Source organism: Populus alba, chromosome 14, assembly GCF_005239225.2.
Source record: "Populus alba chromosome 14, ASM523922v2, whole genome shotgun sequence".
Taxonomy (NCBI): Eukaryota; Viridiplantae; Streptophyta; class Magnoliopsida; order Malpighiales; family Salicaceae; genus Populus; species Populus alba.
The window spans coordinates 7,846,679-7,861,627 of NC_133297.1; the positions used below are offsets into that span (position 1 = coordinate 7,846,679).

The 14,949-nt window shown below is 37.6% G+C and overlaps 3 protein-coding genes and 1 non-coding gene across 5 annotated transcripts; 1 reads left to right on the top strand and 3 right to left on the bottom strand.

Moving 5' to 3' along the window:
• The first annotated feature begins 713 nt into the window (after nucleotides 1-713).
• LOC118041888 (aluminum-activated malate transporter 10) lies at nucleotides 714-2,474 on the top strand. Its single transcript, XM_035049397.1, has 6 exons — nucleotides 714-905; nucleotides 983-1,043; nucleotides 1,217-1,768; nucleotides 1,872-1,975; nucleotides 2,067-2,138; nucleotides 2,301-2,474. The coding sequence occupies exons 1-6, from the start codon at nucleotides 714-716 to the stop codon at nucleotides 2,472-2,474; spliced, it is 1,155 nt and encodes a 384-aa protein (XP_034905288.1).
• Nucleotides 2,475-3,665: 1,191 nt separating this feature from the next.
• On the bottom strand, nucleotides 3,666-6,974 carry LOC118041223 (protein LEAD-SENSITIVE 1). 2 transcript variants are annotated; one of them, XM_073404315.1, is made up of 3 exons: nucleotides 6,816-6,974; nucleotides 6,456-6,653; nucleotides 3,666-4,599 (listed from the first exon to the last, which is right to left on the bottom strand). In XM_073404315.1, the coding sequence occupies exons 2-3, from the start codon at nucleotides 6,547-6,549 to the stop codon at nucleotides 3,908-3,910; spliced, it is 786 nt and encodes a 261-aa protein (XP_073260416.1). In that variant the 5' UTR covers nucleotides 6,550-6,653; nucleotides 6,816-6,974; the 3' UTR covers nucleotides 3,666-3,907. The 2 variants fall into 2 exon arrangements, with proteins under 2 accessions (XP_073260416.1, XP_034904354.1); XM_035048463.2 differs by lacking the exon at nucleotides 6,816-6,974 and having other exon boundaries at nucleotides 6,456-6,760.
• Nucleotides 6,975-7,783: 809 nt separating this feature from the next.
• Nucleotides 7,784-14,778, bottom strand: LOC118041222 (bifunctional fucokinase/GDP-fucose pyrophosphorylase). The gene is made up of 7 exons (XM_035048462.2): nucleotides 14,290-14,778; nucleotides 12,961-13,243; nucleotides 11,799-12,163; nucleotides 10,962-11,088; nucleotides 9,876-10,889; nucleotides 8,920-9,653; nucleotides 7,784-8,335 (listed from the first exon to the last, which is right to left on the bottom strand). The coding sequence occupies exons 1-7, from the start codon at nucleotides 14,635-14,637 to the stop codon at nucleotides 7,940-7,942; spliced, it is 3,267 nt and encodes a 1,088-aa protein (XP_034904353.1). The 5' UTR covers nucleotides 14,638-14,778; the 3' UTR covers nucleotides 7,784-7,939.
• An 84-nt stretch (nucleotides 14,779-14,862) lies between these two features.
• TRNAV-AAC (transfer RNA valine (anticodon AAC)) lies at nucleotides 14,863-14,936 on the bottom strand. Its single transcript has one exon. It is a non-coding gene; the product is annotated as a tRNA-Val (tRNA).
• Nucleotides 14,937-14,949: the final 13 nt, after the last annotated feature.

The following is a 14,949-nucleotide window of genomic DNA, read 5'->3' on the forward strand; positions in this document are numbered from 1 at the left end:
GCGTTTAATAGCAAAATCTGATATAATTTTCCAAGGCGATGTCATGTTATCTCTTTTCTATATGTGCTCTCCGTGCTTTCTAATATAAAAGCATTTGCCCATAAAGAATCGCATATCTTTGGCCACTAATGTGTCGAAGGTACCCTAGTTCTAATTTGTCTACCTCCAAGTACCTTGGAGATTTTCTTGTATGACCATCGAACAGACCGTTGTCTAAATTCATTTTAGAGACCTGGCTAGGCAGGTGTGGAGCAGAGGCTGGCATGTATATAAATGCTTTACTTGTGATAACTAGTCATAAGTCCTAGAACAAACCGATATCAGTTAACCTAGAAAATAAGCCTTTGAAAGCTTAAAAATTCCTGTTAGTGTTATTGAAGTTTCTCTAGTTATATATCCTTTTTGTTAGAAGACACTGATATAGCACAAATGGATTCAAATGAACAGCTCATTAATTTTGAAGGGTATAGCTTAATTGATTAAGTTTTGGATTTGATCTCAAAAGATCACCAGTTTGAGTCCTACAAATCTTAAAGTCACTGAAGGCTTACATGGTTATTAACTTCAGAGCCTGTGGAATTAGTTAAAGTACACACAAGTTGACTCGAACACCTATATTAATCTAAAAAAAAAACAACGTATTTGCTAAGTATATTAAATTTGTCCTACCAATCTGAATTAAGCCATTTTGTGAGTGATTTTTCGCCTCAAAAATGGTGATGGGAAATGAAGTGTCAAACATACTGAAATGGAGGATAAATGTACCTGATGGAACATTAGAGATATTGCAGCCTGAATCTGAATTAGTCCACAGAATCTGGCTGGGTCTGCTAGGAGAATTCATATTGAAAATTTGGAAGTTTTTGGAGAAGACTAGGAACATAGCAGTTGATGCGCCTAAAAAGGTTATTCATTGTCTCAAAGTAGGGATGGAACTTTCTATTGTGTCGCTCTTCTACTATTATGAGGCCTTTATATGAAGGTGTTAGGGAATGCTGTGTGGGCGATAATGACAGCTGTGTTAGTTTTTGAAAACACTGCGGGTTAGTACTCCAAATCAAACCCCAGCAATCTGTGAGCTTCATTTAATTTTTCTGTCTTTAAGTATGATGTCTACTTTATTAAGAGATAACAGTGTAGTACTCTAGGATCGAAACCATAAATTGCAAACTATGTCTTCATGAAGTTCCAATGTTCCATGACATTTACTCTTAAGTTGCTCCTTGTATTGCTGGTGCAACACTATATAAATGTATTAACAGAGGAATAGGCACTTTTCTTGCTGGATCACTTGGCGTTGGTGTTCATTGGCCTGCAAATCACTCTGGAGTTGAGCCCATTGTTCTTGGAATCTCAGTTTTGCTTCTTGGTGAGTTAGAACCTGTTCTCAAAACAGATTTCCTCCCTTTGCAGTTTTACCTGCTGTTTTGTTTGTGGGTACTGTCTTGTTCTTTAAATACCTCCCTTCCACTCACTCACCCTTCTTTAAATGACAGCTTCAGCAGCTACTTTTCGCGGTTTATACCATCAGTTAAAGCCCGATTTGATTATGGTGCTATGATCTTCATACTGACCTTTAGTTTAGTGTCAGTTTCTGGTTATTGCGAGGATAAGGTGATTGATATCGCACACCAAAGGTTATCCGCAATTGCCATTGGGGCCTCCCTTTGCATTCTCATAAGCATGCTATTCTATCTCATCTGGGGTGGCGAAGAGCTTCACAATTTGATTCGTCGTAACCTGGAAAAGCTTGCTGATGCTTTAGATGGTATATATGCACACAGCCAACCATGGAAATTGAATTCATCCGTTTCAACAGAAGGACAATATAACTGATTTGTGGTGAAAATAGCTGTCAACATGAATTGCAGGATGTATTGCCGGGTACTTCACAGGCAGCAGTGATGGTGATTCTTGTAAGAAAATGGAAGGCTATAAATTCGTTCTTAATTCAAAGGCAGCTGAAGATTCTATGGTAGGTTACTAACCAATCCAAATCATTTTAGCAATGGATTTTCAGTGAACTTCTTGCAATGGTTGATAAACTTCCCCTTTAAAATGCGCAGGCTGGCTTCGCAAGATGGGAACCTGCACATGGTCGTTTCAACTTCCGGCATCCATGGAACCAGTACCTAAAGGTTGGGGCTTCGTTGGGAAGCTGCGCATATTGCATTGGAACTCTCATTGGTTGCTTAAACTTTGAAAATTGAGGTAAACCCTGAATATGGAATTCACTTCCATCTATGCTCTTCGGTTTGCTCCACGCTGTCAGCTCTGGAAACATTAATGTATCGCAACAGGCACCTGAGCATCTAAAGAGGTATCTCAGTGATGTCTCCAACACATTGAGCTCTTATGCTTCACATGTCTTGAAAGAATTGGCTGTTGCAGTTAAGACTATGAAAAAATCATCAAAAATAGACTACTCAATTGGAAAGATGCAGCATGCAGTAAAAGAACTTCAAAAGGCCTAGGAATCTCTTCCTAACCACCTTGTTGCTGCACCATCCTCAACATCGGATGGAGATGCCACAGCAGAGCCTATCAGAAAAACCGCTACACCATCTGTCATGGAGATTCTTCGACTAGCAACATTAGTACCTTTGCTGACAGAAACAGCCTAGCCTGTTTTGGAATGTGATTATAGTTGTTTTTTAAAATGTTTTTTTGTACTAAAATGCATAAAAATATTTTTTTTATTTTTTAAAAATTATTTTTAAGATCAACGCATCAAAACGATCTAATTATATATATATATATATATATATATATATATATATAATTTTAAACAATAAAAAAATAATTATTAGCATATTTTTTTAACTAAAAAATAATTAGATCGTTTTAAAAAATAAAATATGTTATCTTAAAAATAATTTTTAAAAAATAAAAAATATTATTAGCATATTTTTTTAATTAAAAAATACTTTAAAAAATAATAATCGCGTTTCTAAACACACTCTATTCAAACGCACTCGATTGCTTGCTTGGGCAATTGCCCGACACCAAGCACACCACCAACTTAATCTATGCATTCCACTATGCAAATCTTTTGTTACGCATATTGCATCATCACAGCTTTCATGTCTATTCGAATATAATATGTTAGCAATTATCGAAAAGACAAATGATCATGTTATCGAATTCTGGAACCCTATATTGCAGTACACGTCGTGTGAATCATTAAGTAGGCCGGTCCATTCATCAGGACTGTTCGATTTGAAATTAACTAATGACGAAACACAATAAGCAAGCAAAACAGAGAATGCACAGGTCCTAGGAGTTCAATAAAAAGTGTCACATTAGATGGAACTTGAAAGCAAGATGGGATTCAAATCAGTCAAGACCACAGCACAAAGAGAAAATCACTTAATCATCTCGGCCACGGTTTGACAAATTATGTAATAAAAAGCTGCTCTGTGACAAGGAAAATGCTTCCCGGTACAATTCACCATCAAACGATATTACTACCATGAAAAGAAGGGCACGGCGTTTTCTGAATGAGGTACTCTTCACGTTGAACAGAAATTTGCAAGTTTATAATTAAAAAGACCAAATCTGCCATGCCATGTATTGGACTGTGATCTTGACTATTTATGTAAAGTCAGCAGGAACTGCATCTGTCACACCTGATGTTTGAAAGCGAAGAAACATGCTACCATAGCTTTGACAAACCACTAAAGTTCAAAGATCGAATTTCACAAGTAAATAATTATAGCAGACCAGTCCAGGCCTCCGGAGGGTCAACTTAATTTATTAGTACAGAACCAACAGCAACTAACTTGCAAAGAAAGAAGAAAACAATAGACTCTCTCATGTGAGTGCACTTACGTCAATGAATTCTTATTAATGGAGACTACCAATCACATATATACGCATCTTGACATGCATTGAGATGAAATTCACTTCACCTGGCAATCAGTGCACCAGAGGCCTCATTGTCTTCAGGTACTTCCTCCAGAGGGCCAGCCCAGCCCAGGTTCATAGCCAAATCTTCCACGGCCACCTTGATTACATCACTCCGAACACCTATATCAGTAGCATATCTGCTCATGCAGTACATTCCAGCTGTTACCGTAGCCACACCAACAGGACTAGGCATTAACAGCTTTAAAGGGGATGAAAGAATTGCGGCCAATGGAGCACCAATAACCGAAGAAGCTTGACCACTTCTTCCAACCCCCAGTCTGTCCATTATCAAAAGACCTGTCTTGCAGTACATTGCAAAATCCTCGCAGTTGTTCTGAAATACATCATAATTGCCAAATCCATTTTGAAGAAGATACATTGCTCTGTGGATAACAGTTTCTGGTGGATCAGATGCTGCAGTGGTGCATGTGCCTCCACGTACTTTTGCAATAAAAACAGTAGGGGGCACCCCATACTCAAAGCTGTAAAGGGATCCTTTTTTGAGGAAGCAGTCCAGGCATGAGAGGACCACGCCACTATCAGGTTGTCTGAATCCACAGTCAGGAAAGGTTTCACAAGATGATGGAATGCTTGACATTGAATCATAGAAGTCAGAAGATGTATCAGAGCTTGAATTTGCATTCTGCCTGGGTGTAAAATGGACCACCTTGCTTCCCCCAACAAAGACACCTGCACAATCAAATAAAAAATATAGCTTCTGCTATATGTCTAACCACAGAAAGAAATGCTACTATCCAACAAGATTAGCAATGACCATTTCAAAACAAGTCCAACTGCAGATGTAACTCATTAACAGAGCAAATGCATATACAAAAGAAGCTAAAGATAAAGATAACAATTATAATAAAACAAATGGTGAACTTGTGAGTGCTTTGTTAGGCAGTAAATGTTATTTACAGTATTTTTCATTTATTTATTTAATATAACTCAGCATTAGAAAATGCAATTCCAGGTCAATAATTGCTTGAATTTACCCTAAGCTCTCACATGGCATTTTATACCTACCAAACAACAACATTGAGAGAAGCCCAAGTTAGAGATAATATAGCAACATTAAGAGCTAAAACCCAAGTTAGAGAAAAACACAAAACAACTTTAAGAGCGAAAACCCAAGTTACAGAAAGGCTCATTCCTAATATGCTTGATGCATGAGCTTGGTTGGCGAAAATTATAAAATTATACGGTGTGAGTGGAAAAACTACAGCACAATAAGTTTTGAACAGTATAAAAGAATTACAAATATATTGATTCAAGACCAAAGTTGCTCAATAATACTAGACAAGAATGGCATGGGTTAACATTCCTTCCTAAATATGAGCTAAGGAAGAGCTAGAAATATAGCCCACAGCTCTAAACTGCCCATGACAAGCAACTTCCAACAACACTAATATAGGGATGTAATTGTCAGAAATCAAATGGTGCCATATGACACAAATGTTGCTGACACAGCCACCATACACTGAACTTGTTCATGTCACTAGCCTTCTAGCTCTAGACATCCTGAAAGGCCAATTGATTCTTTTCATAGAACAAGAAGTCTAAATGTGTATAAGTAGCTTCTCTAAATTGTCCACAAGGTTAATCATAACAAGGACATGAAGACATTATGCAAAATTCTATAAACACAATTTAATCCTGATGGTAGCCATTCAGCTTCCAATTCCTTATGCCGACACAGAGAAATCAAAACCATCAGAATACGAGCCAAGATTCAGTGCTCGCTAAGGGTTAATGAACACTATGAAGAGCAAAATTGAACAATTTCTTGAGATCAAAAGCAAAAATAAGGTCCATTTTATGCAAAACTACCGCTCATCACCCATCTTCATGATGATACTATTTTCATCAATCACTGCCCTAAAATTATACCGAGATAATCTACAGAGTCCTTCCTCTTTAACTATCTTCCTTGATTCTTCAAGCTATAAAGCCCAACACAAATGTGAACTAAAGAAAGGTAATTAAACGACCACCAAGCAATCTAAATCCAAGTAAGAAGATGATATGATAGTCAAATGACAACCAAATGTTAAGAAAATGCTGTTAGTAGTTTTACCCTTCATCCAGGGAAAATGTTACAGTTTTAAGTTACATATTCCACAACTGCTAAACATGATGAAGGAATCCACAGGCATAACCTTGCTAGAAAAGAAATTCCAAGCTTCACCCACCTCAAAACTGTCAAATGATCATTATAAATATCCAAATGCAAATTATACGGGAACTTTCAGACATCAGTAGGAGACCCAATCCAACCTAATTAATATCCACAGTCCAGAAGTAAGGAAAAAAAAATACAGATAAAAAAGAAAAGAAAAGAACTTATTAGACAAGGCATGTAAACTCAAACAATAATGTTGTTTGAAATAAACAAGAAAAGTCACCTTCTCAAATCAAATAGATTAACAAATCTTCAACAGTAGGAAAAAAGGAACAAACTTTAGCATGGGAATTACATAAGAAACACCCACATTGCAAAATTCAGAAAGAAGCAAACAAAAAAAAAAAGAAGAGGGATGAGATACCATGATGGGAGTAAGTGAAAACAGCTCTATAAGTATAGATATGATCTCCTGGTTTGATTTCACTTCTCTCCACTCTATGGCTAAGGAAACCCATCTCTCTCTGTGTCTTCCTCTCCTTCACTCTCCGTTACCCCACTCGTAATTTTTACTCAGGTCAATAGAAACAGCACGGCAGCATCCTCTGGACCTGGTCTAAAGCTACAAAAACAAAAAACTCTAGAGTCAATAGACTCAATACAACTACATTTACCGAAAACCCCATAAAAAATATTTAAAAAGGTGTCTATCATGATGGTGAGATATTGATGAAGATTCCTTTTGTGATAGATAAATTCTTGCTGTTTAGACTTTTACGGTAACCTTTTCTTTTCCTTCTTGACTTTTCATATTCTTGGGGCCTTGACTCGACTTCGTTTCCGAAGGGTAAAAAATGAGCAATTTGAAACCGACAGAATCATAAACAGAACCGGTTTGATAAGGTTAATGGACCATGTCATTCCTTATCGGATGTTGTAATGCAGGTATGTTTAATTGGAAGGCAAGAGCGATACCGTTTCCTCAGAAGGGAGAAGTTAATAGGAGTCCAATGCACCTTGGATTCTTTGCTGGGCTGACAAGTTATCCTCTTCATACTTTTGCCATTTGACACATATGATGATGTGCCTTTTTACACTTTTATTTGTAATTCAACTTTGGGGTCATTCAATTTTTTTAAAAATATTTTTTTATTTTTTCATATATTAAAACAATCTAAAAAAATTTAAAAAATAATTTAAAATAAAATAAATAAGTTTTTATAAAAAAATAATAATAATAATTCTACTGCAGCCCCTCCAAAAAGGCACTTCCAAAGGACAAATATGACAACCACAGCTTCAATTAAGAAAATAATTTGTTGTGTACTTGAGATCTTGGCCCAGCAGTTGAAGAGATTTATTTCCTTCCTCTGCATCTTGGGTTCAAACCTCACCGTGCACGCATGTCATCTCCGCGGTGTCTTACATGCTCACTGGGTTTATAGAATGTTCAGTGAGCCGTGGGATTAGTCATAATGCGCGCAAGCTGGGCCGGACACCTACATAAATCAAAAATAATAATAATAATAATTTGTTGTGAATATCTGAATTCGAGGAAAAAGTCTATGCATAAATGATGGGATGGCCTGAGTACCGTTTACGAAATACAAGCAGAAGTACAAAACAGAGAGAGTGATGCAAAAAGCTTTATTGTCGTTTACGAAATACAAGCAGAAGTACAAAATAGAGAGAGTAATGCAAACAGCTTTATTGCTACATCCTATTAAGCTTTTTTATAATGGATACCCAATATTTTGTGTTCTATTTGCAGCACTGCTTAATGTGTACAACAATGAGACAATCATAGGTATCAAATAGCTTATATGCCCTGTGACAGAGAGAATAATAAGGCTGTGCGGTAAGAATTACATTACATGAAAACTATATTTCTTATTATCTGCGTTTAATCTAATTATCTAAATGGATCTTCCAATTGTAGAATTTCACATTAAGATTGGAATCTTCTAGTTTATTCTTCAGCTCATTTCCAGATTCGGCATTCTTTGCCAGTAACAAAGCAAAGCCCCCGCCGCCTGCACCAACAAGTTTGTATCCACAGCAGTAGGGGTCAGCAAATGCAAAGAGTTTATCCACAAATTCGTTGCTGCAGTAAGGGTCAAGTTCTTGATGCAACCTCCAGGCCTCGAGCATTATCTTCCCTAGTTCATCTACCTCACAGTTCATTAAAGCTTCCCTACCAATTTTGGCCAGCTCAGTGAGGCGCTTAATGCTGGATACAAGAAGGTTATCCCGCTGAAGATATCTAGTTACCACCTTCTGTAGGACTTGATGTGCAAGACGAACCTGCATGACAACACAGGAAGGCAATGGTTAAAGTAGGCAGACGTTTGCATTTCGGATAACAATCATGTAACTCAAGATGTATGCATTCCAGATAACAATCATGTAACTCAAATGTTTACAGTCAAAAAAGAAACCCTCAGATGTGCAAATCGCCATATAATACACAGCACCTAAATTCCAAGAAACAGCAGGGGTGCTGTCCACTGCAGGAAGAAAGTTGTCAGCTCTAAAAAAACACTCTCAATTAAAGAATCTTACATATTCATGACCACCTAGCATATACGAGTTTTAAATTTACATTTGCATGTCGCATGTATTTTGAGGAATAGTTAATTTCCATAAAATTACATCTAACATTTGATTATTCGAATAAGAATGTTACTATTGACGAGACAAGCTGCCCAAATTTAATTAGTAAACATCTGGTTCAGTTAACCACTTAATGGACCATCGATCCTTACTATATCTACATCATGTTGTGCAGACTTCATAAGCCATTAATAAAAAGTTGGAGTGGTTATATTATTTCTTTATAAAATATACTCACAAAGCATGTCCAAACTGGGAAAAGGATGGAGACTTACTTGACCAGTAAATACTACAAGCAATCTCTGCTGCAACTCCAAAATCAACTGAGGAGAAGCCAATAGAGGAATGACTTGGAGCCGCAACGGTACTCCAGGGAAACTTGTAGTGAATTTAATCCCAGGGTACAAACCTCCAACTTGATCCTGCCAGCCACCTCCTGTCCCCATGAGTTGCTCCAATACCAAAACAAGTCTAGCAACATTTTCATTACTTTCATCTCCATCTGTTATCTGAAGAAGTCCTTTCACAACAGCAGCTGCTAGTATGCTAGAAGTTCCCAGTCCGCTACCACGGGGTACATTAGCCCATGTCTTGATTTGCAAGCCCATGGATACAAGAATGTTTTCATGAACCAAACCAGTCACCAGCAACGCAGATTTGACGAGCCGGAATGGATCGTTGCCATCAAATGGAGGAGCAATAGAGACAAGATTCTCAACAAATAACTGGTTTCCAGCATCATCATTAATCAAAACTCCAGTCTTTTCTGTTGTCTCGATAATGGTGCCAATTGGAAGGCAACCTTCCAAACTTATTGCCAAATTCAGAACACAACCAGCACGCTCTAAGCTCCATGGAGGGGTATCACTCCATCCCCCAGCAAAATCTACACGAACTGGTAACTCAACCTTTACCATTCTAGGGCAGAAAGGTTGATCCACATAGCCATCAAAATGATTGTTCTGGTCTGCTGAAGTAGGTGTGCTGCTAGGGGACTCCAAGACATGTTCTATAGAACAAAAGAATGGAGTTTAAGAACCATGAGCATTAAAAAATCAAAGACTAACCTATATGAACTCCAATGAAAAACAAAACAAACCATGGGTATCCATTGAAAAAAGACAACAGAGTTTAAAGAAAGTAAAGAGTGTATGAATCTATGCCAGAAGTTTTGGTTCATTTAGAGGTTACTAGTTTGCTTTGTTCAAGACATGAATATTTTTTATTCTACCTCTGAATCCATATCTCACCGCTGAAGCAGTTTCATCAGCAACTGCAGCCCAAACTTTATGTTCTAACTGACATGCAGTTGTTTCATCTCCACATGCTCGAAGAAGATCAACTTGCACCTGGTATGCCCTGCTTTTGGGGAGAATTTTAGAATTCTGCTCCTCCAGTTTGGGACAAAGTTCTAGGAAGTCCTCACATATTTTGACTCCAGAAACCTCCTTCTGTAAAATTTCTTGGCATAGTTGAGATAAATTCCGTCCAAGCATGCCATAGTTAATGCAAGCTTTAGCGATTCCAGCAGCAAGATCTGCTTGATGGTTACTTGAGCCCGTACACATTTTTGGAAAGTCAATTGATCTATGCAATTCCTCTAAACTGACACGGCGTGAACTTTTCCACAAGGGAAGCAAGGTTCTTGAATTTTGATCACTCAACCCCATCAACCATGATGCCAGATGAAGCATCTCTAAGTAAGAAAGAATGGGGAATAATTTTGCATTCCATAAACAATTCTCTTGAACACCTACTGAACTCCACAGATCACTCTTTTGAATACCTAAATCAAGCAAGACTTTCTTCCAGGGTTTCCCACAAAAGGTCCCATCCTTGGAAAGGGAACTTTTTGGATTATCATGAAGGCCACAATACACTATTACTCTTTCCGTGCATCCCACTAAAGGAACCTCCCAAAGACAATGACGATCTGGAAGCATGAACCTAAATGAATCATCTGCCATCCCACCAATATCTCTTGGGACATTAACGCCAACAACCACTGATAGGGAACCAATTTGTATTCCACTGGAAATGAATGAATCATATATAAGAGAATCTTCACCAACAGAAACACCAGGTTCAATTTTGCAAGAAAGGACTACAGCAGATGCTGCAATATCAGATGAGGTTGTGGCTGGGATGGAACACAAATGTCTTCGGCCAACAAGTTCTGAGCTAGCTGCACTTAAGTGATCCAATACTTCACTTGAGGTTCCAAGGTGTAGGAACAACAAATCATCTGCAACAAATATAAGGCATATTATAACAGCAATGAGATAAAATATGAAAATTACAGATTCTTTCAACATACATGCACAGTAACTAAACATATTTTGCCTGCCCAAACTCCTGACCATTTCCTCGCCTAGAGGGCGTGCTCTCAGCCAGTCATGTTTTGCAGGTACCCAAGCTGCTACCAGATCTTCATACAAACTCATCTGCATAACATTCCAGAAATGATGCCAGTTTCAATATTTATATGTCAACACTTCTTGGACTCTGAAAAGCCTACAGGGCACAACATTATGTTTTCTTTTCATTATTGTAACGACTTAAAGTAAGTCACAAAATCCTACAGGGCACAACATATGTTTTCTTTTCATTATTGTATCGACTTACAGTAAGTCACAAATCAAGTAGTCTCAGAATTAAAGACACTTGAGAGTATACAGGTCTAACATGGAAGAAGCAAAGTAGCGGAAGAAAACAAAAAAAAAAGGGATTGATGCAAAACATGACAATCAAGGATGACCCAAACAATGGCTCTTGTTGCAGTGAAATAATCATCCATATGTAGGAAATCAATGAGGGTGCTCGCAAAAAAAAAAAGGAGATCAAAATGGGAGCAGAACATAGTATTAATGAGCTGGGAAATTATCAAAATAAGATACCAGGATTCAAAGCAAGTTCTGAATTATAGCACAAAATGCTGGGCAGCGCATCCATAAATGAGAGTGCTTGGAAGTCCCAGACACAAACAGCGAGGAATAACAAACAACTGAGTTACAAAACATTCATGGAGATGAAGATTTAGAATAGAAGGCCTAAAGAGCATGAAATCAGTAACAATTTGACAAATAGAGATGACCGCCATGCATGCATGTATAGCTTCATTTTCAATTAAACAACTCAAAAAATGGGTACTCACCTCTTTTCTGCTCTTCAAAAGCTCTTCAATCATTGGTTCACAGGATGATGCAAGCATGGCAAGTTCTGCCCATGCTTTGCCTCTGGCTGCTATTATTCCAGTGTCCAGCAATGTTCTACCATCATCTAATATAGCTTCATTCTCAACAAGTTCCTCTAGACTGGGTTTCTGTAGGAGATTGTCAACTAGACTGACTGTATAGCTTTCAGTGAGAATACCAGTATCAGATGCCACAATAACACCATGATTAGATGCAACATCAAGAGTGATGGGCACAGTAATAATGCAGGATGCATCCTCTGGAATAACCAAGGTGGATGCATCAAAACATGGAAGGACATCCCCAGTCATGGTCAATATTCCTCCTGCAAAGATTACAAATTCGTAAGTAAACACTTAAAATGGGGCATGACATGAATCTGTTCCAGTACCACTATTCTAGCATGAATATGAGGATTATTTAGGTTGTGTTTGGTTAGTGTCCCAAGACAAAAGGGACATGATCATGTTTGGTTGAAGGGGCGGAGACAAAGACATAAAATAAATGTCTTTGGGACAATTTTATAGTGAGTTTCTGTCCATTCAAAACAAGAGGTGCATGTCTCCCCTGTCTTCATCTCTTCTGTCTCAAGACACAACCAAATGCTATCTTAATGTTACAATGTCATCAAAAGTTTGAAAAACAGTTTATCAAATTTGTTCAGGCAGCAAGGTGTGGGAACTATCCTCGGGTATACTCAAATCAAAATAGAATTGGAAATCATGCCGATGAGGAAACGTAAATACAGATACTATGCAGTTTCAGAATAGATAATGGCTAAATAGTTCCAGACAATATGGATAAGTACACATAAACACAAACACCCACAAACCATCACAAATCACACTGCGAATAATTTAATCATGCAGACAAATATTTCGCATACTGTCCACCATAGAAGGATATAAATAGACTACATACAACCCGTGTTACCAGAGCTTCAGCTTTTACTATGACAGTCTTTTCCTTTTCTTTTCATTTAGTGAAAATAAACAGATGTAAATTAATATAAAAATAGCAAATACATGTTTTTACATTGAAGAAAGTTGATACTGATTATGAATGTTTTACAGTTCAAATAAAGCCAATTTTCACTTGAATGTAACAAGCCGGAAAAATAACCTTCATTTTTAAATGCTTGTCTTGCACAAGAAGCAATTGCAAGAATATGGTCAAAAAGCAGCGGAACTGGCCCATCAGGGTCATCTGCTGCCAAAAATGGAAGTGGTAGGAAAATTTTCCCCATAGGGTTTGCCCATGGTACCCTTTTAGAGTCACCTCCTGCATGAAGCAATAGTATGTGTTTTTTTTCCATAAACCTAACCATTGGCTCAGTAGAATCTGCACTATTAGACTCTTCATGCGGCACACTTGATCCAGAACTGCCATTCTCTGTTGTTTCCACCTGTTGATCACAGATATCTTATCAAGCCTGGCAGTAAAGAGCAATGTTGATTATCAAGTAACGCACTAATGATGCATCGTGAAGACAACCATAACAACCAACATCAAATATATTCAACTCAAGAGAAATATACACACAGCGAAGAACACCACAGCATCCCCACTTTGTCAAATGCATACCAAAACAAGAACGGAAGATGATGTTAATCTTTCTTGCGACAAAATCATAAGTTTAAGTGAATCACAATTAGAGTATAATTAAATGGTACTTCCATCGTCCTCCTTCCTTTTCTTTTATGTAAAATATTTAATGAAAAACACTAGTAAACGGATGAAACTCCTTGAAAGCCCCTTTAGAATAAAACTCCATAAAGAAGGGTAAAAGAACATTCTATCTCAAAAGCAATAGACTCGAGGAAAATTCATCCTTAAAGATTCACGATTTCTGCTCCTACAAAACATTCCAAACAATAGCAATCATCTGCTCATCCTAGATGGACTTAGAAGCATATTCTTTTTTCTAATAGTGACAACCTTACCAGACAATTTTAGCTCATATATCCATCTTTTATCTTTCACAGCAATAAATATTACACTCTTATGCTAACACACTGTTAGAGAATAATATAAATCATATTCTAAAACCTCACCTAATAGCTTAAGCTTTTAGGTTGAGATGGTTCTTTGACATGGTATCAGAGCCTTGATGATCAAGTGGTCAAGAGTTCGAATCTCACAACTCCTATTTATTTGATAAAAATTAAGCACAAGATAATATGGACATGTGCAAGTTTCAAATCCAAAGAGTTTTCACTTGAGAAGGTGTGTTAGAAAATAATATAAATCATATCCTAGAACCTCATATAACAGCTTAAACTTTTAGATTGAGATGATTCTTTTACACACAAATTATGAGATATATTCATTTCATAAAATTCTCTCCTAAATCCCTGATAAGACTTTCCAAATTATTCCCAAGAAAATTATCAACATTAAACAACAATTATAGAACAAAATCAGCAGTGCATTACATTAAAGCAATTTTACCTGTTCGCCAAGATGGAGACCGAGAGACTGATAATGTCTGCCAAGGGCAAAAATGGCATTGAGAGTGGCAGCACCGGAGCCGATCCGCTTAGCATCGGGATCAGGCACAGCTAACGTGATAGTAGAATTAGCGATCCGGCCCATACGCTTGGCTCGGTTAAGCTGCCATTCATATAACTGGGCTTGTTCAGGGCTAGCAGCAGTCAGGACAATAGCATCCCATGTAGGGACTCTGGAAGGATGCCTGACCGACAACCGTAAATGGTACCATGATTTTCGTAGGATTGAGGTTATGTCAACTTTCTTGTGTTTGGTTCGAGAGAATGCTCTCTCTCTTCTTGATTCCATTTCTCTCTCTTCTTGTTTCGAGGGAAGAGAAGGAGGGGATAGGCAGTAAGTCGGAGGGAAGAAAAGAGAGGGAAAGGAAAAGATTTATTAACGCAGAGAAATAGAATGCCAGCTGTCGGGGTTTCAACTTTCAAGTGAAAAAAAAGAGATAATATGGCGTCGCATATCAAGATGAAGGAAAATATACTCGGAGAACAAAAATTAAAATAATTCAAAAAAACAAAATGGCGTCGCCCGGACTCGAACCGGAGACCTTCAGTGTGTTAGACTGACGTGATAACCAACTACACCACGACACCGCTTTGTAGAGGC